Genomic DNA, 23636 nt, shown 5'->3' with positions numbered 1-23636 from the left:
GGCATAGTGGCTATGCCTGAAGCCTACCCTGATTCTCATTTAAGAATTCCAGTGTAACCTGAGGATCTCAAATCTGCAGCTTGTTCGGGAAGAAATTTGTATTGCATTTGCTCTTCTATTTGTCTAGAACACTTTCCCCCTAGATCTTCAGAGTTTGCTCCTCACGTTGTCACCTCTTTTGTGAACCCTTCCCTGGGTGCTCTAAATAAATAAAATAGCAATCTGTTTTGTTTTGTTTTGAGGGGGAGAATCTTTTTTAATTTTTTTTTAACGTTTTATTCATTTTTGAGACAGAGAGAGACAGAGCATGAACGGGGGAGGGTCAGAGAGAGAGGGAGACACAGAATCTGAAACAGGCTCCAGGCTCTGAGCTGTCAGCACAGAGCCCGACACGGGGCTCGAACTCATGGACCGTGAGATCATGACCTGAGCCGAAGTTGGACGCTCAACTGACTGAGCCACCCAGGCATCCCGAGGGGGAGAATCTTAAGCAGGCTCTGTGCTGATTGTGGAGCTGTCATGGAGCATGATCCCACGTCCCTGGGATCATGACCTGAGCCAAAATCGAGAGTTAAACACTCAACCGACTGAGCCACCCAGATGCCCCAAAATAGCAACTTTTCTATCACTATACCCTTACTCTGCTTTATTTTTCATGACACTTACCACTTCCTGACTTTATATATTTAATTTTTCTATTTGTAACTTTTTGTTTGTTCCACAATATGTTCAGGAACCTAGAAGTTTCTTAATAGAATGAGCATCTAGTTAACATTTGTTGAATGAAAGAATGAATAAATGCTAACAGCATCGCCTTGGAAGCAAATGATATTTGACTCAGTTTATTCCTAGTCTTAACATCCAGTATTGGGACCTTGATTAATTTAGGATCATTTGGTTTTGCAAGGAACAAATCCATTCGCACTAATTTAAGGAAAGAGGACTTTATTTTAATGACTCAGTGGCATTTCTCAGAATTCCTTTTAAGAATAAGTACAGGGTGAGACTTTTGAGATGCTAGGCATTAAGTAGCTTCTCTCTTTCCCCACTCCTGCTCCCCCTGTACCCTATTCACACATACTCCACATGACCATTTGTCTATGTTTCTCTTTATATATTTGTTTCATTCTTTTGCACAATGGTCTAGACTATTTGTTTCCTCATTGATTAGTAGTATATTATGACTATCAATGTCAGGCTCATCCCTTTAGACTACATGGCATTCCCATGTCCCTAACCAATTCCATATTCTTACAAGAAGGAAGCCAATTGGCTTGGCTTAGGGCAGGGGTATACATTCTATATAGCTCTCCATTCCAAGGTTACAGGATGGGCAGCCAGATTAGGCAGAGAGGAGATAAAATGGTGCACACTCCATCTAACATTGCACTTTTGGACAGAGCTCTTGTTCTAGCCTATCATATAAACTTATGGCTTCCCTTTGAGGCATGTGCCAGATCCTGGTTTAACCATAATTATGGCTGTTTGGGAGGAGACTGAATACTAATTATGGCAACCTTTTGAGGAATGAGATGTTTCTTTCTGCCTCGTGTAAATTTTAAGTTGTGAGTTTTACATTTCCTGCCTAAACTTGTTATTTTGCCACTTTCCAAAAGGTCTATTTGCTTAATGGAACCACACTGGGCATTGGGAAAAAGTTGGATAGAAATTTCTACAACAATGGGTAAGATCTTGGGCTTTAGGCACAGGCAGATCTAGTTTTAAATTCTGGCCTTTTACTTTACTTACAGTTACAAAACTACTCAAGTTCTCCATCTTCCTGTTTCCTCAGATATAAATATCAACAAAAATAAAACTTATTTCCATAGTGTTATTCTAAGAGTTAAGGAAGATAATTCCCTCATATATACATTGATATGTATGTCACATATATGCATGTGATAAATGTTAGAGCACCTATGATGTGCCAGGCCCTATTCTAAGCCCTGAGAATAGCTGTGAACAAGAACGATATGAACTGTAGCCTCATGAAGGATATAAATGCTAGTGAGGGAGATAGACAGTAAATAAGTTAAACCGGTAATATTTCAGGTAGTAATAGTGTTGTGAAACAAAGTAATGGGAAAGTAATGGGAAATAGAATAGTAGGAATACAGAAGAGGACTTCTGCAGATCTGTAAGATGATTGGGAAGATCCTCTGGGCAGCTCTTTGTATGGAGATATGAATAATATCAAAATAGAACATAACAGCCATATGAAAATCCAGGGGTGAGGGGCTGGATATCCAAGCAGCAGCTTGGTATTTCAGAGAAACAGGCTGATATAGCTTAGTTCAGTGAGTAGAAGTGGTAATATACTACAAATTACAGTTAGAGAACTTGGCAGGGTTTGGATAGTGTAGGCTATTGGGAGGAGTTGGAATTTTGTTCTAGTTTCAATGACAAGCAGTTGGAAGGCTTTTAATCTCTAATAAAGATCTCATTTCATTTTGGAAACATTATGGCTTCTATGTGGAGAATGGACAGTTGGAATGTGGTCATGAGTGGAATTAAGACCAATTTTGAAGGTTATTGTTTTCATCCAGTTAAAAGATTTTGGTGATTTGGACGAAATAGAAATGACGAGAAATGGTTAGGTAAGCGCAAATTCTGTTAGGTAAGAGCAAAGTCTGGAGGAAGACTTGGTAATAGATTAGAGTCAGGAATGCCTTCTGAGTTTGAGGTGCAAGTAGTTGAGTGAGAGATGATGCCATTATCTGAGATAGAGAAGACTGGGGTGATTACCTCTGTCATCACCAGTGTAGTACCACGGCCCACTCCTGTAAGAAGACACAGAGTGGATGATTTGCCTAATGTAGGGGTTGTATGTTAGGACATGTAAGCTCTTATATTCTGAATGATGTATATCATGATTAAGTAAATTGTCATGATTATTTAGTGGTGGTAAAAGACATGTCTTGTCCTGACAGCTAAATTAAGTAGTAAAATAAAGTCAAGGAGAAGTAAATAAAAGCAGTATTTTAAAAGGTGATTAAAATTAAATTTTTAAGATGAAATTTGAACCAGAAACTGAGAGATTGAGGCTAAAATTATGGTAAATATTTCTTAACCAGTGAAGAATAGATGGAGTACGAAGACAGATTTCCAAAATTTGTGTGGATTAGGAAATTAAAAGTGTAAAAGTTAAAAGCAGCATAAAAAGGAAAACAGTAAAATAAGAACTAAAATCATTTAAAAGGGCTCAAATCTTTTTTTTTTTTTTTAGATTTTTTTTCAACGTTTATTTTTTTATTTTTTATTTTTTTTTAGATTTTTTTTTCAACGTTTATTTATTTTTGGGACAGAGAGAGACAGAGCATGAACGGGGGAGGGGCAGAGAGAGAGAGGGAGACCCAGAATCGGAAACAGGCTCCAGGCTCTGAGCCATCAGCCCAGAGCCTGACGTGGGGCTCGAACTCACGGACCGCGAGATCGTGACCTGGCTGAAGTCGGACGCTTAACCGACTGCGCCACCCAGGCGCCCCTAAAAGGGCTCAAATCTTAAAAGTATAGAGATGAGAGGAATAAACTAAGTCAAGAACAATGAAAAAAACTTTTCTAAACATGGTGATTTGAAATAGTGTAAACATAAAAATTAAGAAAATATAATGGTAAGGGGCGCCTGGGTGGCTCAATTGGTTAAGCATCTGACTTCGCCTCAGGTCATGATCTTGCAGTTCGTGGGTTCGAGCCCCGTGTCGGGCTCTGTGGTGACAGCTCAGAGCCTGGAGCCTGCTTCAGATTCTGTCTCCCTCTCTCTCTGCCCCTCCCCCGCTCATGCTCTGTCTCTTTATGTCTCAAAAATAAATAAAGGTTAAAAAAAAAAGGAAAATGGTAAGATACTGTTTCTAATTTTGCTCCTACCGCTCGTTTTTAATGTGGAATAGATGTAGCTGAGGGAATAGTTACTGCATGTTGTTTTGTTGTTTATTTATGCTAAACAGACCATCAAGTCTAACTGGCATGGAATCTGACCTCTGGAATCTTGAGTTCCTTGAAAAGGAAGACATGTTTTCCTCAAGTAGAGAGCTGAGGAGACCCAGCAGAAGATCAGATCAGAACATTTTGATATTTCAGCCTTTGCCTCAGATTAGGACCAGTACTTGGCCAGTTCTCAGGTGTATGTGCACACATACGCACACACAAAGATATGCTCTTGAGCATGTTGTGTTGTCTTTTGGAGAGAAGGGTATGCTAATAAGTCTGACTCGTGGGTTGTTGTGTTGATCTGGTTTAAGGACAAACGTAATTCCAGAGATAGCACTATAAACCTGTTAATTCATTTTGTTCTGAGTGAATTAAGCTCTCCGTAAACATTTGGCTTATTTGTGATCTCACTAACGGACTCTGTAAGATAAAGGTGAAATACTAGCAAGCTTTAATGCTGTTAACAGTCCCAGTGGGAAAGAAAGGAAGGTTCCATGGCTACAGTAATTAAAGATTATAATTTCTTAATTCTCCAGGGACTGTGGGTCACTCAAAATTGTTCTCAGCAAGTCACAGTAACAGCATGGATTTTAAATATTTCCTGTGTAACTGAAGTTTTACTTTCCCCACTCAGCTCAGATTTTATAGCTCCTTTCTTTCACTTTCATGGTGGCCATTTTTTCAAACACAAGGGTTTTGTCATCTCTTACTTAGGTGTTTTTTTTTTCCATCTCAGAAGAGAAGACTCTTGTTTCTTTGATAGTGTTTGTCTTAATTTGTTCTGTCAAACGCTTGATTATCTCTGTTTCCCCAGTACCTACAACTGCAGTTTATACTGATACTCTCCATTTTTTCTCCTCTAATATCATGGTATATGAAGTAGGATAATGAAACCTGTTAGTATGTCTTACTCTTTTTTTTTAAAACCTTTTAGTATTTCTGTCTGGTGTTTTTCATAAATAAAATCATTACTGAAAGCAATACTCAAATTTCTGAGAATCATTTTGCTTTTACTTTGGAAGGTGACTTTCATTCTAATATTTCGGATTACTTGTTAAAGTGTTACATGTTTTTCATGTTTAATAATTTTATCTGACCTTTGTAATTGTCTTAGGAAATCAAGAAGACTTGAGATTTTATATTCTTTTGATGCTTTGCTAAATGCTTTTGATTCCAATATCTCATTTGAGCAGTAAATAAGTAAATAAATAAAGATATTATCATTGAAGGAATTCATGCATAGAATCATTAAGTACCTGAACAAAGTCACCACGTTAATATTTGTTAAATTATTAGAATTCTCAGGTTATTTACAAATGGTGTTTTTCCTCCTTCTGCCATCTTCTCGTCTCCTCTTCCTTTTTATTCTAGCTCAAGTTGGAAATATTTCATTTATAATAAATAGGCAGCTTTATGTTACATTACATCTAATAAGTATGGCTTGTTAATCCTTATCATAGCTTGTCCCTACTATATGCTGAGTACTGTTTAAAGCACTTACATAACTCATTAATCTTCACAACAGTCACTACAGCAAGCTGCCTCATTAGGGGGATAGACATTATCTATAGTTTATATACATGTTTTTTTCTAAGTTTACTATGAAATTTTAGAAGAAATGCACAAGAAATGTTATTAAACTATTGGTACAAGAAGGGAAAAAGTAATTTTAAGCCAGTTTTATTAAAAAGAGGCAAAAATAGAGGCTGAAAACAATTTGCATAACTTTTCCAGGGATTTTTGGAATCAGAACAATCAGTCCAGAGTTATATTTCCTCCTCATCATCTAGGCATCCTAGGAAGCAAGATTGGAGAGATCCAGTTTAAAACTTTTAAATACAAAATACTTCCAACATCTTGAGTGATGGGTAGAAAAACTTACCAGTGGAGGAGAGAATGGATGTATGTACATCCTGAACTAGACCAGTGATTTCGTATAGTTGAGCAGTGAGAAAAAATTTAGTGAATGTAACACAAAGTTACAAGAGACTGATATTCATCATCCAAGACCCTGGGAATTTATTTGGCCTATCTTTTTTGGCTGAGGGAACTGTTTTGACTAATGGGAGGGAAAAGAACCGAGCCCTTCTCCCAAAATGCAATGATGATAGTGGTGGAGTGGTTAAAGAATGTAGTCGCCACGTAGAAAAGTACAAAATGGTGCTAGGTAACTGAAGAGAGGGAAGTAAACAACAGTTGGCAGGCAACTCTTAGCCTGGGGATTTTGAGTGTGAACATGGCTTCTGGAACCAGACTATTAGGGTCTGAATTCTAGCTGCTTTGCAACTTTTCCTTATATAAGATTGATGTGACCTAGAGAAAAAAAGGAGGATGTTTAATGACTTTGTATAACTAGATATTTAATTATAAATTTGCTGACGTCAAAATAAGTGAACTCAGTTTATTAGGAACTAGAATGGTGTGGGTATTCTTCTTTAAAGCTACACAGATACTAGCTATGCATTTAATAAATCTGGAAGTTTCTTAAGAGGAATAGTGTGCACTTGCATTTGTATAGTGGTACACCATTTGTCCATTTGGGTGTCACCCAATAGGCTTCACAGGGTGAATTTCCCATATTATAGAATCTGGCCTTACACTTGCTGGTCAGAAACCTTTTTTGTCAAGATGGAGTCCTCTTTCACGGACTAAAATAATCAAGTTTAAGAAAAATGATGTAGGGGCGCCTGAGTGGCTCAGTTAGTTAAGCATCCAGCTCTGGATTTTTGGCTCAGGTCATAATCTCACTGTTTGTGAGTTCAAGCCCCACATCAGGCCCCACACTGTTAGCTTGGAATTCTCTCTCTCTGCCCCTTTCCAGCTCATATTCTCTCTCTCTCTCTCTCTCTCTCTCTCTCTCTCTCTCTCTCTCTCTCTTTCTCTCTCTCTCTCTCTCTCTCAAATAAATAAACTTAAAAAAATGATAACATAAAAAATCAGAATGTAAAAATTTAAGCCATCATGTGGACTGTAATACTAGTGGTAGTTTGTTTAGTACAATGTCTACATAAAATAGATCTTCATAAGATACTAGGTCGTTGTCCAAAGCTTGCTTCATGAGTATGTGTTCAAGAGAGTACTTACATGCTTTGAATGTTTAATTGCTTTTGACTGGATAGGTTGATGGATCCTTCTCCACAGCTGGTCAGTCTTGCCAAAAGGTCTAGACTGCTTTCTTGCTGTCGAGAAATATGAAATTCTGAGATTTTACCCTAAAGGTTCAACCTTCTGGTTGCTTCCAGAAGACATAAGGCTGCTAGATCAGAGACAAGGGACATTATTACTCACAGCACAATAAAGTAGCATGAGCTTCATGTTTGGGTTGGTCCCCTGGCCTTCCGAGTCCCATGGAGATGGTGCTGAGCTGCTCAGGTGGATGAAACACACTCAGTGGTTTTGCATTACAGCGTTGGAACCCTGAACTTAGGGAACCCAAAGTTGTTTATAAAGGATGTTAAGTCTTGCCTGACTTTGCCAGGGAAAGAGATGGTGTCATAGTCATAGTAGATACTAAATAAACCTAACTAAAAAGGGAAGGCACTTACCTTTCAAGGGCTTCACTTTACGTACATCTTTGCAAAGATAGTCTGAAACAAAGGCAAAAGGTGCCTTTCCTCACTAGATCTACAGAAATGAGACCTATGGAGAATTGTTACCTAACACTAGCTTAAAAAACACGAGGTTTGGGGGCACCTGGGTGGCTCAGTCGGTTATGGTATCATAGGTTTTTGTTTTTGTTTCTGTTTTTTACTGCCCTAAAAATTCTCTGCGTTCTGCCTATTCATATCTCTTCCACCCCTGCCAAAGCACAACTCTTGGCAGTCACTTAAATTTTTATTACCTTTATAGGTTCACTTTATCAGAAAGTCATAAAGTATATAGCCTTTTAAGATTGTTTTCACTTTGGTTTCCTTCACGTAGTAGTAATGCATGTAAAGTTCTTCTTTGTCTTTTTTTTTTTTTTTTAAATACTGACTAATATCTCTTGTTTGGGTATATACCACACTTTATGTTCATCTACAGAAGGACATTTTGGTTGCTTCCAAGGTTTAGCACTTATGAATAAAGCAGCTAACAACATTTGTGTGCAATTTTTTGCATGGATATAAGTTTTTGAATCTTTTGGGTAGCAAGGAGTGCAATTGCTGGATCATATGGGAAGAGTATGTTTAGTGTTATAAGAGATTGCCAAATTGTCTTCTAAAGTAGCTGCACCATTTTTAATTCCCACCAGCAGTCAATAAGGATTCCCTGTTGCTCTGCATCCTATCCTCCCCAGGATTTAGTGTTGTCAGTGTTCTCGATATTAGCCATTCTACTACTTGTGTAGTGGTATCTCCTTGTTTTAATTTGCATTTCCTTGATGACTTATGGTATGTAGCATCTTTTCATTTGCTGTTTTTCCATTTGTGTATCTTCCATGGTGAATATATTGAGATCTTTGGCTCATTTTTTAAATTGGGTTGTTTCATTATTATTGGTTTTTGAGAATTTTTATTGTTGGTTTTATTTAAAAAAATTTTTTTATGTTTATTCATTTTTGAAAGAGAGAGACAGAGCACAAACAGGGGTGGGGCGGAGAGAGGGGGACACAGAATCTGAAGCACGCTCCAGGCTCTGAGCTGTCAGCATAGAGTCTGACGCAGGGCTTGAACTCCCGAACCATGAGATCATGACCTGACCCGAAGTCAAGACGCTCAACCAACTGAGCCACCCAGGTGCCCCCAAACCTTGTGGTTTTTAAGACTTCTTTGTATATTTTGGATAACGTTCCTTTATCAGATATCTTTTATAAATATTCTCTCCCAGTGTATGACTTGCCTTCTCATTCTTTAGACACTGTATCTTACACAGCAGAAGGTTTTAATTTTAATGAAGTCCAGCTTATCAGTTCTTTCTTTCATGGATTGTGCCTTTGGTGTTGTATTTTAAAGTCCTTGCCATTTACCAAAGTCATCTGTAATGTATCACTGATCTATTCTTTTGTCAATTCCACACTGTCTTAATTAATGTAACCTTGAAGTCAGGTAATGTCAGTCCTCCAGCTTTTTTCTCCTTCAATATTGTGTTGGCTCTTCTGGGTCTTTTGCCTCTTTCTATAAACTTTGAATCAGTTGTCTGTATCCACAAAATAACTTGCTGGTGTTTTAACTGGGACTGCACTGAATCTGTAGACTAATTTGAGAAGAACTGACATCTTCACAGTATTGAGTCTTCCAATCCATGAATGTGGATATCTCTACATTTATTATTGATTTTGTTCATCAGTGTTTTATAGTTTCCTCATAACAGATCTTATACATATTTTGTTAGATTTATACCTAAGTATTTCATTTTGGGGAGTGCTGATATGAATGGTACTGCATTTTTAATGTCAAACTCCACATGTGTTTATTGTTCATATATAGGAAAGTGATTGGCTTTTATGTATAAATTTTGTATCCTGCAACCTTGCTATAATTGCTTATTAGTTTAGTTCTGGGAGTTATTTTATCAATTCTTTCAGATTTTCTGCATACATGATTATACCTTCTGTGAACAAGGACAGTTTTATTTCTTCCTTCTCAATCTGTATACCTTTTAATTCTTTTTCTTTTCTTATTGCATTAGCTAGAAACTCTAGGTTTGGATTTAATCTTTTTCTAGTTTTCTAAGGTGGAAACATAGATTATTGATTTCAGATCTTTCTTTTCTAATATATGCATTTGATGCTGTAAATTTCCCCCTAAGCACAACCTTCACTCTGTTCTACAATTTTCATTTCCATTTAGTTCAAAATACTTAATTTTTAAAAATTTCTTTGATCTGTGTTAATTTGGAAGTGTTGTTTTGTTAAATCTCCACATATTTGGAGATTTTTCACTTATCCTTCTATTATTGATATCTAATTTATTTCCTTTGCGGTCTGAGAGCAGACATTATATAATTTGTATTCTTTTAAATTTATTGAAGTCTGCTTTGTGGCCCAGAATGTGGTCTGTCTTGGTTAATGTTCATGTGAACTTGAGAAAATATTTTGCTGTTGTTAAATAGTCTGTAGATGTCACTTATATTCATATGATTGATGGTGTAGAGTTCCACCAGGTCCTTACTGATTTTCTGCCTATTGGATCTGTCCATTTCTGACAGAGGGGTGTTAAAGTCTCCAGCTGTGAAAATAAGTATGTCTCTTTCTCCTTGCAGTTCTGTCAGTTTTTGCCTTGTGTAATATAATGCTCTGTTCTTAAGCACGTACACATTAAGGATTGCTAGGTCTTCTTAGAAAATTAATCTTCTATCATTATGTAATGCCCTTCTTTATCACCACCAACTTTTCTTGCTTTGAGGTCAGCTGTGTCTGAAATTAATTAAATAGGCTTTCTTTTGATTAGTGTTAGCATAGTATATTTTTCTCCATCTCTTTACCTTTACTCTGTAAGTACGTTTCTTATAGACAACACATAGTTGGGTCTTTTTTATTTTCTCTGACAGTCTCTGTTGTTTAATTGGTGCGTTTAGGGCATTAACATTCAAAGTGATTATTGATAGAGCGGAATTAATATCTACCATATTTTTTATAGTTTTCTATTTGTTGCCCTTTTTCTCTGTTTCTGTAAATGTCTTTCATTTATTTTCTGTCTTTGTGGTTTAATTCAACATTTTATATGGTTTCGTTTTCTCTCCTTTTTGGCATATAAGTGACATTTGTTTGTCTGTTTTATCTTTTTTTTTGTAGTTATCCTGAGATTTGCATTATACCTTTACAACTAATCTGTGTCCATTTTCAAAGAACACTAAATTACTTTCCAGATCTTGCAATTACCTTATAATAACAAAATAATCCCAATTCCTCCTTCCCATCTCTTGTATCATTGCCATTCATTTCCCTTTATATATGTAAGTATACACACACACACACACACACACACACACACACACATAATCATACATGATTGAATACATTGTTACCATTTTTATTTTTTTTTAAATTTTTTTTTTAACGTTTATTTATTTTTGAGACAGAGAGAGACAGAGCATGAACGGGGGAGGGTCAGAGAGAGGGAGACACAGAATCTGAAACAGGCTCCAGGCTCTGAGCTGTCAGTACAGAGCCCGACGCGGGGCTCAAACTCACGGACCGCGAGATCATGACCTGAGCTGAAGTCGGCCGCTTAACCGACTGAGCCACCCAGGCACCCCCATTGTTACCATTTTTAAACAACTGTTCTCTGTTAGCTCAATTAAGAATAAGAAAAATTAAAACTTTATTTTATTTTCACTTATTCCTTCTTCAGTATTCCTTTATTCCTACGTAGATCTGAGTTTCTGATCTGTATTATTTTCCTTCTCTCTAAAGGACCTCATAACATTCCTTGTAAGGCAAGTCTACTGGCAACAAATTTCTTCAGTTTTTGTTTGCCTGAGAAAGTCTTTATATCTCTTTTGAAGGATTTTGGTTTTTTGTAGGGTACAGCATTCTAGGTTGGCAGGTTGTTTCTTTCACCACTTTAAATCTTTGACTCCACTGCCTTCTTGCTTGCATGATTTCCGAGAAGAGGGCAGATGTGATTCTTTGTCCCTCTGTAAGTCAGGAATTTTTCCTTTGGTCATTTTTCAGGACTTTTTCTTATCTTTGAGTTTTTATAGTTTGAAAATGGTATGGTTAGGTGTAGTGGGGGAGAGGGCATGGCATTTATCCTGCTTGGTATTCTCAGTTTCCTGGGTCTGTGGTTTGGTGTCTAACATCAATATGGGTAAATTCTCAGTCATTACTATTTCATATAGCTCAGAGATTCTTTCTTCAGTCCTGTCCAGTCTAATAAGTCCCACAAAGGCATTCTTCATTTCTCTTAGTGTTTGTGATCTCTAGCATTTCTTTTTGGTTCCTTATTAGGATTTCTATCTCTGCTTGTATTGCTCATTTGTTCTTGCGTGCTATCCATTAGAGCTTTTAGCATATTATTCATAGTTGTTTTAAATTCCTAGTCTTCTCATTCCAAATCCCTGCTGTGTCTCGTTCTGGTGCTTGTTCTATCTCTTCAGATTGTTTTTGTCTTTTAGTATGTTTGGTAATTTTGTTCTTTATAGCTAATAGCTGGACATGATGTACTGGGTAAAAGGAACTGCTGTAAATAGGTCTTTAGTATGTGGTGGTGAGGTATGGGGGGACGGGGAGCATTCTGTAGTCCTATGAATAGGTCTCAGTCTTTTAGAATGAGCCTATGCCTCTGGTCTGTGAACTCCACCAGTATTTCTCAGTTTTTTCTAACTTCTTAGTTGGGTTAGATGGTTAGAGTTGACTAGAGTTGGCTATTTCCCCTCTCCTAGGTCAGATATGCTCTGATAATATCCCAGCAGGTAAGGCTCTGGTTAACTAGTTTCTCCTGAGGGCAGACCTTGGGAGAGTTTTCTGGCATAGTTCAGAAGTGGTTCCTTTCCCCCTCCACCTGCTGGAAGCATGCAGGGATTTTTCTGATATTTATCGGCTGAGCTCCGGGAGGTAAACTCCCAAAAGTGTGGGGCTTCACTATGAGCAGGTCCACCTCAGCACTCGTTTCTGCAGCAGTTCTGCTCATGAGTTTGTTCTGGTGAGCTGGGACTCCCATTATTTTCCCATCTCTCCAGTATTGGGGGCGGTGGTTTGCACTGTGTCCTCCTCTGTCTTACAGATCTGAGACAAATTGGTGCTATTTTTTCTATTCAGTTGTTTACTTGTTAGAACAGAGTGGCGTTTACTAAGTTCCTCACATGGAGAACCAGAAACCAGAAGTTCGTGTTACTTTTGAAATTAAAATTTAAATGTATAAGGAAAGACCTAAGTTCAAATAATCAATAGGATGATTCAAATAATGCTCTTTATTACAACCATTTTGAAAAGCTTCACTGCTAATAGGTTATGAAACTTTGGAATACACACTGTATGGTTTTATTAAAAATAAGAAATACATTCTCTGGTCACTTAAGTAGAAATTGTTTATATTTTAGATAACATTCAGTCATCCGGGCCTAGACATTCAGGGCAGAAGTATAGAATATGTACAACGGCAAATATCCAAGGAATGTGGAAGCCTAAAGTCCCAAAATAGGGTAAGTAATCTTAGCTTATCTCCTATTGTGGGATACAACTAATTAACACATAAGTGAAATTTTTTAGTCCTTTTAATTCTCCATGTAGCTGAATTATACTAGAAAATCTTTTGTGTGTTAATTTGCTACATGCATGTTTATAGAACACTATTACTTAAATTCCATCCAAATTTCTGGTTTGACTCTAGGAATTGCCACTGTGTATTTATCACTGGATAAAGCCAAGAGAAATTGTGTGTTGTTAATTTAATGGACTGTATCCATCATTCCACCATTAGCCCAGACCTGGAGGGTTTTTTAGCCCCGGTTCCAAATATCTTGAGAATGGAAGTTTGTCTCAACCTGAGTCAGGTGCTTACCTGTAGATGGTCACTGTGTCCAGGGACTGGGCATAGGCATAGGAGAAACAAATGTGACTACAAGCCCACTTGTATAGGTAAAGGAAAAGGTCATTTTGATTTAGACACCATTTGATTTATCCCCAGAAAGATTTAACCTGCTCCCTGGCCTCAGGAAGATAATCTACCCAGAAAGGAGGGTGGAGAAAGGAGGAGGAGAGAGTGAGAATAAGTAGGTGTGGGTGTCCTGTGTTTCAAGTGACTCGTATAACCAAGCTATATACATGTATGTCTTTGTATTCATTTGCTAGGGCTATCATAACAAAATAGCAGACTGAGTGGCTTGAAAAACAAATACTGATTTTCTCGTAGTTCTGGAAACCAGAAGTCCAAAATGAAGATGTTGGCACATTTGGTTTCTTCCCAGCCTTCTCTTTCTGTACCTTTTGGCTGTGTCCTCACATGGTCTTTTGTACACCCACACATCTCTGGTGCCTCCTCTCCCTGTATGTCCAAATTTCCTTTCTTAGAAGGATACCAGTCAGATTGGATTAAGACCCACCTTAATTAAGGATCTATTTTAATGTAATCACCTTTTAAAGGCCCTGTATCCAAATGTAGTCACATTGTGAAGTACTGGGGGTTGAGGGCTCAGCATATGAATTTTGAGAGTGCACAAGTTAGCCCATAACATTGCACACTCTGGTTCCTCACATTCATCCCATTACAATAGCCCAGAAGTCTGAACCCCTTGTAGCGTCAATTCTAAATCCTAGATCTTGTCTAAGTCAAGTGTGGGTGAGACTCAAGGTATGATTCGTCCTAAGGCAGAATTCCTCTCTACCTGTAAAACAAGACACCTGTAAAACAAGACCCAAATACCTGCTTCCAAAATACCATGATGGAAAAGGCATACAATAGATACTTCTTTTGAAAAGTGGTAAATTTTAGAAAGAAGAAAGCAGTCATGAGTCCTAAGCAAGTCTAAAACCTGGCAGGGCAAATTCTGTGAGATTTTAAGGTTTGAAAATAATCCTCTTAGGCTTTGGCTCAATGCTTTGACCTATGCGCCTACCACAGTGGTGACCCCATTTCCTTGGCAGTGTGTGATAAACTCATACCAAAGGCTCTAGGTTTCCTGGCCCACTGCAACTGAGGAATTGGCTTTGCCATATGGAATTGAGGAGAGAGACTTACCTTTGGGGTCGTTCTTCCCTTTTTTTAAAGGATAACACATGTTTTCAGTTAGGTAGCTGTATTTGCCAGTCCTGTAAATCCTTGATGTCCAGTAGCCTTTCTTCATTTCATCCTACCTCTCTTCCCTTTAGTCCAACATGGCAGCATTTCAGTTGAGAGGGTGGTTGGATTTGGCAATCACACCCATAATCTCTTTATTATGTGATGGATCAGCATACCTTTGCATGCTTTCTAAATTTTTGCACTATCCATAGGCTGAGAATTTTCTGACTCTTCAAGATCTGCCTCCTTTTTGCTTCAAAATTTCTATTTCAATTTATCCCTTTCCTCTTACATTTTGCTGTTAGCAGCAAGGAGTAACTAGTCACCTTCAGCACTTTGCTTAGGAATCTCTGCTAAATATCCAAGTCTATCACTCACAAGTTCTATATTCCACAAAACACTAACGTACAATCCATTCACATTCTTCACCTAATTTGTAACATGGATCGCCTTTCCCCAGTGTCCAATAATGTGTTCTTCATTTCCGTCTGAGCCTTCACCAGAAGCATGTTTGACGGCCATATTTCAACCCACAGTCTGCTCAAGGCTTTTTGTAACATACACCTCAAAACTTTTAGCCTTTACCCATTACCCAGTTCCAAAGGCATTTCCACATTTTTAGGTATTTGTTAACAACAACACTCCAATTCTTGGTACTAAAATTTATATGAGTCAGGGTTCTCCAGAGAAACGGAACCAACTAGTTGTGTTATGTATACACAGAGAGATTTATTTTAGGGAATTGGCTCATGCAATAGTGGAGGTACATATGCAGAATATGCAGGTAGGCTATCAGGCTTGAGACCCAGGGAAGAGTTGCAGTCCCCATCTAAAGGCAGAATTCTGCTAGCGGAATTCCATCTTGCTTGGGCGGGGCGAGGCAGGGGGCGGTGGTCAGCATTTATACTATTAAGGCCTTCAGCTAATTGGTGAGGTCTGCCTGTGCCCTGGAAGATAATCTGTTTCCCTCATAGTCCACCAATTTAAAGATTAATCTCATCCAAGAAACATAAACATCCAAAATAATGTTTGATCAAATATTTGGGCACGCAGCCTAGCCAAATTGACATATAAAATTAGCCTTCACAGTTATTACTGCAGTTTTCATCTCTTTCCTTTTTAGGTCCCTTTGAAATCAATCCGACATGTCAGCTTTCAAGATGAGGATGAGATTGTCAGGATAAACCCTCGAGATATCTTAATACGTCGTTATGCAGACTACAGACATCCTGACATGTGGAAAAATGACTTAGAGAGAGATGATACTGATTCCAGTATTCAATTTTCTAAACCAGACAGTAAAAAATCAGACTATCTGTACTCTTGTGGGGATGAGACTAAGTTAAGTTCACTCAAAGACTCTGTGGTATTTAAGGCACAGCCTTCCTCATTAAAATTTAAGAAGTCAAAACGAAGAAAAGAAGATGGTGAACGTTCCCGCTGCGTATACTGCCAGGAAAGGTTTAATCATGAAGAAAATGGCAGGGGAAAATGTCAGGATGCTCCAGACCCTATTAAAAGATGCATATATCAAGTTAGTTGCATGCTCTGTGCAGAGAGCATGTTATATCATTGTATGTCAGACTCAGAGGGAGATTTTTCTGATCCCTGTTCATGTGACACTAGTGATGACAAGTTCTGCTTACGATGGTTAGCCCTAGTAGCTTTGTCTTTCATTGTACCATGTATGTGCTGCTATGTCCCTTTGAGAATGTGCCATCGTTGTGGTGAGGCGTGTGGGTGCTGTGGCGGGAAACATAAAGCTGCTGGATGAAAGGATCCAGTGCCAAAATGAGCTTAAAATCTTTGTTTCCAGGAATTAGCTAACTTGGATTTGTGGAAACTTTTGGCAAGCAATATGAAATCTTGCCTGGTAATCATTGGGGCCACACGTGGAGGAAGCAGAACTTGTCAGTTCTTGGCATTTCACAAATGCTAGCCATGCCTAACTTTTTCCCTTGAGTGCATGGCATGTTTTGTTACAGGTTGTAAAGAGTATCTGCAAAAGGAAACTATTTCTGGTTATTGGGTATAAGAAGTGAGCATAAAATATCCAACTAAAAGGGATTAATTTTTGGCATTTTTGTATATTTATGCATTAGGTGATGGGACTTTTAAAGGTTTGAATTCATTAAGACATGAACTAAAAGTGCACTAGGGGACAGTTGATTTCAATCTAAGAAAAGTTAACACTTGGGAATTGTAAGAAGTAAAACAAGTACAACTAAATCATTTATTAGTTGTTTTTTGAAAGCAGTTTTATGTATAAATAACAAATGTTTATATTTAACTAAATATAAGGTACGAATTATCACATATTAAACTTTTCTTCCCCTTCCTAGTTCTGAAGTAGATGTACATATATCTACTGTCACATTCCATTATATTTTGAATATTTTACTCATCTAGTTAATAACGTTTTTATTCCATGTGAATGATTTGATATTTTCATCCTCATTTCCCTTGGCTACAGTTTATATTGAGTTATATCTGTACATTCTGGTAATCTAAAATCTTTAAAAATATTCTAATAGGCTTGAGTGACCAATTTTTTTTTAAAGCACAGATGTAATTGTCTAATGTTCTGATGGGAACGTAACACTTATTTTTATATAAAAAGAGACTGAGTAAACATTATAGAAAAAAGTGAGTTTTGGGATTGTTTTGTTTTGTTGTGGTATTCAACCAGCAAGTTGTTTTCTTTCAGAGTTTTCCTCCTTCAAAAAATCATATTGCATTTACAAATGTTTTACAAGGCAAAAAGTGTAACTGGATAGTTAATATAAAAGTTTCCTCCCGAGATCTCCACTTAACTCTGCTAAACTAGAATATGTTCAGCTGTGTTACTAATTTTTTAACTTAATTCTCATTGCTTATTATTTGCATAAGAGTAACTTTTCCCAGTTGCATTTTATTTTATTTAAACTGGCCTAAAAGCAAAATTATTATATGTTAAAGTATATACTGAACTATCCCAGGAAAGTATTTAATCCAACATTGTGAATGAAATATCTTGTACATATAATTTTATTTCTTTTGCAGAGCATTGTATTACTGGATGTTTTATTTACAAAGTAGTTGGATAAATGTTCCAACAAATTGTTTAAAGTGGTTGGGGTCAATTTGTCTGGGTTTTTTGGGTTTTGTTTTTGGTGGGGTTTTTTTGTTTTGTCTGGTTTAATTTCTTTTTTTTGTTTGTTTGTTTTTTTGGGTTTTTTTGGTCTTTTTAAGTGTTACATTAAAACTCTAACAAAGTAAAGGGTTCTTTAAGAACATTCCCTTAGAGGGATAGAGTTGAGAAGTGTGCCTTTTTTTTAATGGCTTGAAGTTTCAGAAGTGATAGAAATTAAAATCACACTACCATTTGAAGCTCATTTCTATGCAGGTTTTAAAATGTCATTTATGTATCATTCTTTTTACATATCACACTTAAGCTTGTGTTCACTTTCTTCTTTTGCCCCAGATCAAACTGAACAATGTATATAACACTATCTGTCTGTAAAATACTTTTTTTTAAGAAAGCATTTATATTTATATGACAGCTTGAACTGACAACATTGTGTATATAGATCATCTTGAAGTATTATTTCACATTGAAAAGAAGAAAAATATATTGATAACTATAGATGTTATGAAGAAGAGGTTATTTCTAGTTTTGTACTAAAAATCAATTGGATGAACTAAATCCAAAATATGACACTGTAGCAGCCGTTTTAAGACTTATTTTTACTGTTTATATATTTGAACACTGCTACACCAGATGATCTTCATCCCTGAAGTTTTCAGCTAAACTTGGTTTCCTAGAATAGACTGTTAACTTTCAAAATTACTTTTTATTGGTGAAATGGAAATACTCGTTTTCCTTGTGAATGAATTTTCATATTTGTAAGTGCTGAATTTATAATTCAGGTTTGAGCAAGGTGTGAATAACTGAAGAAAATAACTTGCTGGCTATATAGGAAAATGCTGTGGAAATGAACTGTGTATATACTTCTGGGAAGAACAATTTTAATCATTTCTTCTGTTAAGCACTAATCAGTATAGTGCAACTCCTGGTTCTGTACTGTATTTTATATGCAACATATATGCTTTAATATTTTAATGTCTGTGCATTAATATTTTCAACTTGTTTAACCACTTTGCTGCTAAGATTTCGCCATCCCATTCCCATTTTTTCCTTTACCATTTTAAACAAGTTTCTTCATTAAAAACTACGGTGATGAAATGGTTTTTATTTCCCCTTGGATTTTCATAGTTAACACACTCAGATTCCAAACTGGTCTAGAAAGCTAACGAAATATAGTGCTATCTGAATCCCTACGTGGGAATATTCTCTTGAGTAAAGTCTCATTATGTGGGGGGGTAAAAAGGATAGTCCAAGTTTCTCATTCTTGACGTGTATCGGTAAGTTCAGGAACATCTTCTCCTTCTGCCTACAGACCTGGTACTGCCAAATGGCTTTTCCTCGGAAACCTTTCTCTTTGAATCTGGTAGTAGAAGCAAATGGCTTCATAGAACAACTCAAGTAACAGTAAATACTGAAAATGAAATCGTCTGGATGGCATAATAAGAAAGACTTTGGTCTGATGGCTTGTTGTGTTCAGAGTTGATAACTCTTAAATGATTTTTCTCCTGCCTTGACAGGAGAATCCTTTGATTTTTGAAGAAATAGGAGATACGGGACTTCAGCACCACCTACTGGATGATTTATAGACCAGAGACCTGAGGTGGCAATCAGGATCTGACAGGGTTCATCACTACTACCAATAAAAAAGGGCTATTTAAGCAGTGGCCACCTCCAAAGGGAGAAAACAAGAGTAAGAAATAGCTCAAAGGAACTGTAAATCGAATCTTTCCTCTAATGTGTCTGGTTGGTCACTGAAAGATTTTAAGCACTTTTTTCTTACATAACCTGTCTTAAAATATTTATTGATATTCAGAACTGGCAATCAAACATAATGGATGTGCCGAAGCATTTGCAAAGCCGATTCTTTTAACTTGCAAAAGCCATTACCAAAATGGTATTCTAATTTTCCTCCCATTACCAGTCAGGGAGAGTTTTTTTAAAGAAAATAATGAACGTCACCTGTATTTCATCATGATAACTTCAGAGAGTGTGTGTATGTCTCTGGGATGATGTTGGGACAGGGGTTAAAGTTTAGGGGGGAAAACTTGAAACTACCTATTTTCATTGGTTATTCAGCAGTGCCTAAAATGAACTTTTGAAGTAATATAAATGCACTTTCAACTCATGTGTATAGTGCCATCTGATATGTTGGGTAAGTCTTTCTTTTTCTTTTTTCTCCCCAACCCCTTGATTGAATGCCACAGAGATGTTTTCTAATATCCATGTAGGTCTTCAAAGTACAGGAAACACATACTTTCCTCCAGATGGGCAATTCAAAGGCTGTTTCTTTTTTTTGAAATTTACTTAGACTTTGTGATTACACTTCAGAATATATGTGTAAGTTTGGGTTTTTAATTTTAGCCCAAAGATATATTAGGCAAGTGTAACATTTTTCTACATGTAACTTTGAAAACTCTATTTACCTAGAAAACAGATCCTTCACTAAATATTCTCATTCATAATTTGACCTCCAGGTTCACATTTCTAAGGATAAAGGAAAGCACTAGAAACTTGCATTGTTGCACTTAAAAAAAAATTGGTCTATAAACCATGGTAATAATAGTACCATCAGGTGTTTTGCAGTGAGTCAAAACATTAAGAAACCACAACCTGAGGTGATTTATATAAACCAAAAAAAAAAAAAACCCACAAAAAACAAAAAAGGGCTTTAAGGTATTAAGGTACTGTTTGCCTAGCAGCCAGGTGGTTATAAAACTTTCATATGCTTTGATACACTGATGTTAGCCATTGTTCCTGAAAGCTCCTTAAATTGCATAAGTTGCTAGTTTTGAAACTTCTCAAGAATAATCTAGTTGAAAAACCTTTGTATTAAAGATACACATAGATTTTTGTGAACATTGCCGGTATGTAGTGTCATTGCTTTCTATTCTTGACCTCAGAAGTGCCTCACTTGTATATTACTTCCATTAAAAGCTTGACTGCATTCTTTCTAATAAGCAATGAAAACTTGTTTAACTCCTGTCATAATGTATCTCCTTAGATATAGTTGCTTAGCTTGATAGTTTGGATATATAATGTAAATATGCATATATAAGTTTGTAACTGTTTTTGTTACATCATACCCATGTAATTGGACATATCAGATGATATCATAAGAATTTGTTTTAATTACCTGATTAAACCTATCATGAAATACAAAAGGACTTTTTCTTACTCTTCCAGAGGATATCAAAGTATCACATAAGAGATCATAATTACTCAAAGAGAAAGCAATAGAAATGAGCTTTTTAAAAAAAATAATTTTTAAGGTATATTTTTAACTGAAAACTCATGTATATAGTTCATCTTATTGACATTTATTCATCCTTGATTGTATCCAGATTTGTTATGATCTGTTACCTATAAATAGGTAAACACAGTAAATATAAATATATTTATTGGTTTGGGAACATGTTACCACTAAATCTGGATGAAATGATAATCTCAGAATGATATATGGGAAATTTTTAACCCAAAACTACTACTGCTTTATTGTGTGCCCTACTCGGTTTCAGAGTTTCATTTGTAATATAAACAAAATACTGATCTAGATTAAAAATTAGGACAGTACTCAAAAATCATAGCTTATTTCAACACCAGAATAACTTTTGGATTACTGTGTTACAGTTGTATTTGCTTGAAGAATCAACAATTAACTGTTTACCATGAATTATGAAGTATAGTCTCCTGTGCTTATTTGCAGGTTTTCAGAAATGTGCTTTACATTCTTCACAATCAAGTTAATATTCACAAGTAAGTAGAATAGTTTCTACATAAGAGAAATTGAAACTAGGGTTTCTGCTTGGCCATCAGTATAGTGCCATGCACACAGTGGTCCTTAAAGGGGAAAAAAATGGTATTAATAGTAAAACTGAGTCTACTCTTAACTGCTTTAAGATTGGCAGTTTTAGAGAGATCCCTTGAAGTACTGGCTCAAAAATATAGTCAAATAAAAGTCTAACAAAATCTGAATTGAAATGGTGTTTCTTTTTTTGTTTAACAGGTTTTTTTATGTTAAGTGTGTGTGTGTGTGTGTGTGTGTGTGTGTGTGTGTACACACACATGTATGTTTGTTTATTTATTTTAAGTGTCCTTTATTTTGAGAGAGGGAGTGAGAGAATCCCAAGCAGGCTTTGCCCAAGGCAGGGCTCGATCTCACAAACCATGAGATCATGACCTGAGTTGATTTCAGCTCAGGTGTTTAACCAACTGAACCATCCAGGTACCCCTGTTATTAAATATGTTTTAAATGACCACTTTCAGTTCTCAATTCCATAATGAAGTGTTATCCTCCTTTTTTTTCCACTAAAAAAGCGACTTAGGCTGCAAGAGGTTAAAAAATATTCCCAAGATCAGAGGCACCAGGTTTTGAACCAAAATATGTTACTCCAAAATCCATGCTTTCAGTCACAATGCAATTTTGCATTTTGTTACAAGTGTTACCGATGTACTGAACAGAATAGTTGTATTATTCTGTTAAAATGAAATTTTATTTAAGCTGGAGTGATTTTATAAGGGAATAATTTTTTTTTAAGTAGGCTCCATGCCCAACATGGGTCTTGTACTCACAACCCCGAAATTGAAAGCTGCATGTTCTATTGACTGAGCCAGTCAGGCACCCTACGGGTAACTTCTTAATTCCCACTCCCTTTTGTTTCAATTCTAGGTCCCCTATTCATCTCTCTCACTAGATTGTGGTGTACTATCCACAGTATGGCATGTGGGGATCTTTAAAATGGGGAGAAGATTGTGATAATGCTTCAACAAATCATCAAGATATATCAGTTTGTGCTGATCCAATAGAAAGCACTGAAGGCCTACATGCTGTCCAGTGTGTGGTATTGTTCATCTTGCTCAGTTGATGGCATTTCCCTAAAGGTTTTGAGTCTGAGGGATTCTTTTTCACCAAAGCAGTGGTACTTCCTGTTGAGGCAATAGAAAACAGTGCTCTCAAATGAGTTTTCTGGATTCTGTATTTTTTTCAAATAGCCATTTGTATGTCAGTTGTCCCACAAAGTCTGTCTTACAACCAGACTTGCATTTAGTATTAGGGCTACCTACATGCATGTCACAGGGCAGTGTCCCCCTTCCCTCAAACTTACTTTTAACCTAGGAATAATTTACAGCAACCAAGAGGTAGTATGCAATTTGTAAAGGACAGGAAGAATGCCAGAATTCCTAATATTGAAATACGATCATCCTGGATGATAAAACTTAAGGAAACCTGTTTAACTTTCATTTCTGTTATTTTTAAATTTTGCATTGTCAAATTGCAAGATACTAATTTAAGTGATTTTTTTTTCCTTTTGAAATCTGATACAGAAGATCTTATGGATATTACTTGTCCAACATAAACACCATTTGAGTCCTTCGTATTTTCCTCCCTCCTTTTCTCTGTTACAGGAATGTCTCCAACCTCTCCAAATTTATGAGGGGAAGAATTCATGAAGAAGAAATTTTAGCAGTATATTAGAATTCTTTTTAAAATGCTTGTATTATTCCCAAGAATGACCAGCAAGCTTAAATATGTGTCTATTATCAGTAAGGGAAACCAGTGTTTGACTATCATTTAAGATTTAAGAGAAAACAAGATCTATGAATTTATGAACTTCTAGCTGGTTAATAGTTCTTTTTAAAGTTCTTGTTATCAAAGTGAAATGCACAAAGATAGCATGATACCCCAAAGTTCTAAGAAGGAAATAAGGATCCAAACCAAATTACTTAAGATTGTTGATACAAGTTGAGGTCACTGGGACTCTACAAATCTCTCTTTAGAGATTCATACAATACCCTTATTTTACAAATTTAGAAACCAGGCTAAGGAAGTTAAGATATTAATGCAAGGTCATCCAGTCATTTAATAACAGCCTGCATTTTTAAACACATACATCATATTGCCTGAAGCACATCTCTTGCAGGCACCTCAAATTCAATAAGCC

General features: G+C 36.5%; 1 protein-coding gene across 2 annotated transcripts in view; it reads left to right on the top strand.

The window, feature by feature from the left end:
- Positions 1-20858, top strand: part of SPRED1 (sprouty related EVH1 domain containing 1) — a 140650-nt gene extending 119792 nt beyond the window's left edge. Inside the window, exons 6-7 of one of the 2 annotated variants that reach the window (XM_047863734.1) lie at positions 12892-12993; positions 15694-20858. In XM_047863734.1, the coding sequence (XP_047719690.1) occupies positions 12892-12993; positions 15694-16344 (753 nt within the window). In that variant the 3' untranslated portion in view covers positions 16345-20858. The remainder of the gene's footprint in view (positions 1-12891; positions 12994-15693) is intronic. The other variant, XM_047863735.1, reaches the window with a different exon arrangement.
- Positions 20859-23636: the final 2778 nt, after the last annotated feature.

Source organism: Prionailurus viverrinus, chromosome B3, assembly GCF_022837055.1.
Source record: "Prionailurus viverrinus isolate Anna chromosome B3, UM_Priviv_1.0, whole genome shotgun sequence".
Taxonomy (NCBI): domain Eukaryota; kingdom Metazoa; phylum Chordata; class Mammalia; order Carnivora; family Felidae; genus Prionailurus; species Prionailurus viverrinus.
The sequence above is the reverse complement of the archived record's forward strand: the minus strand, read 5'-3'. Positions and strand labels throughout refer to the sequence as shown.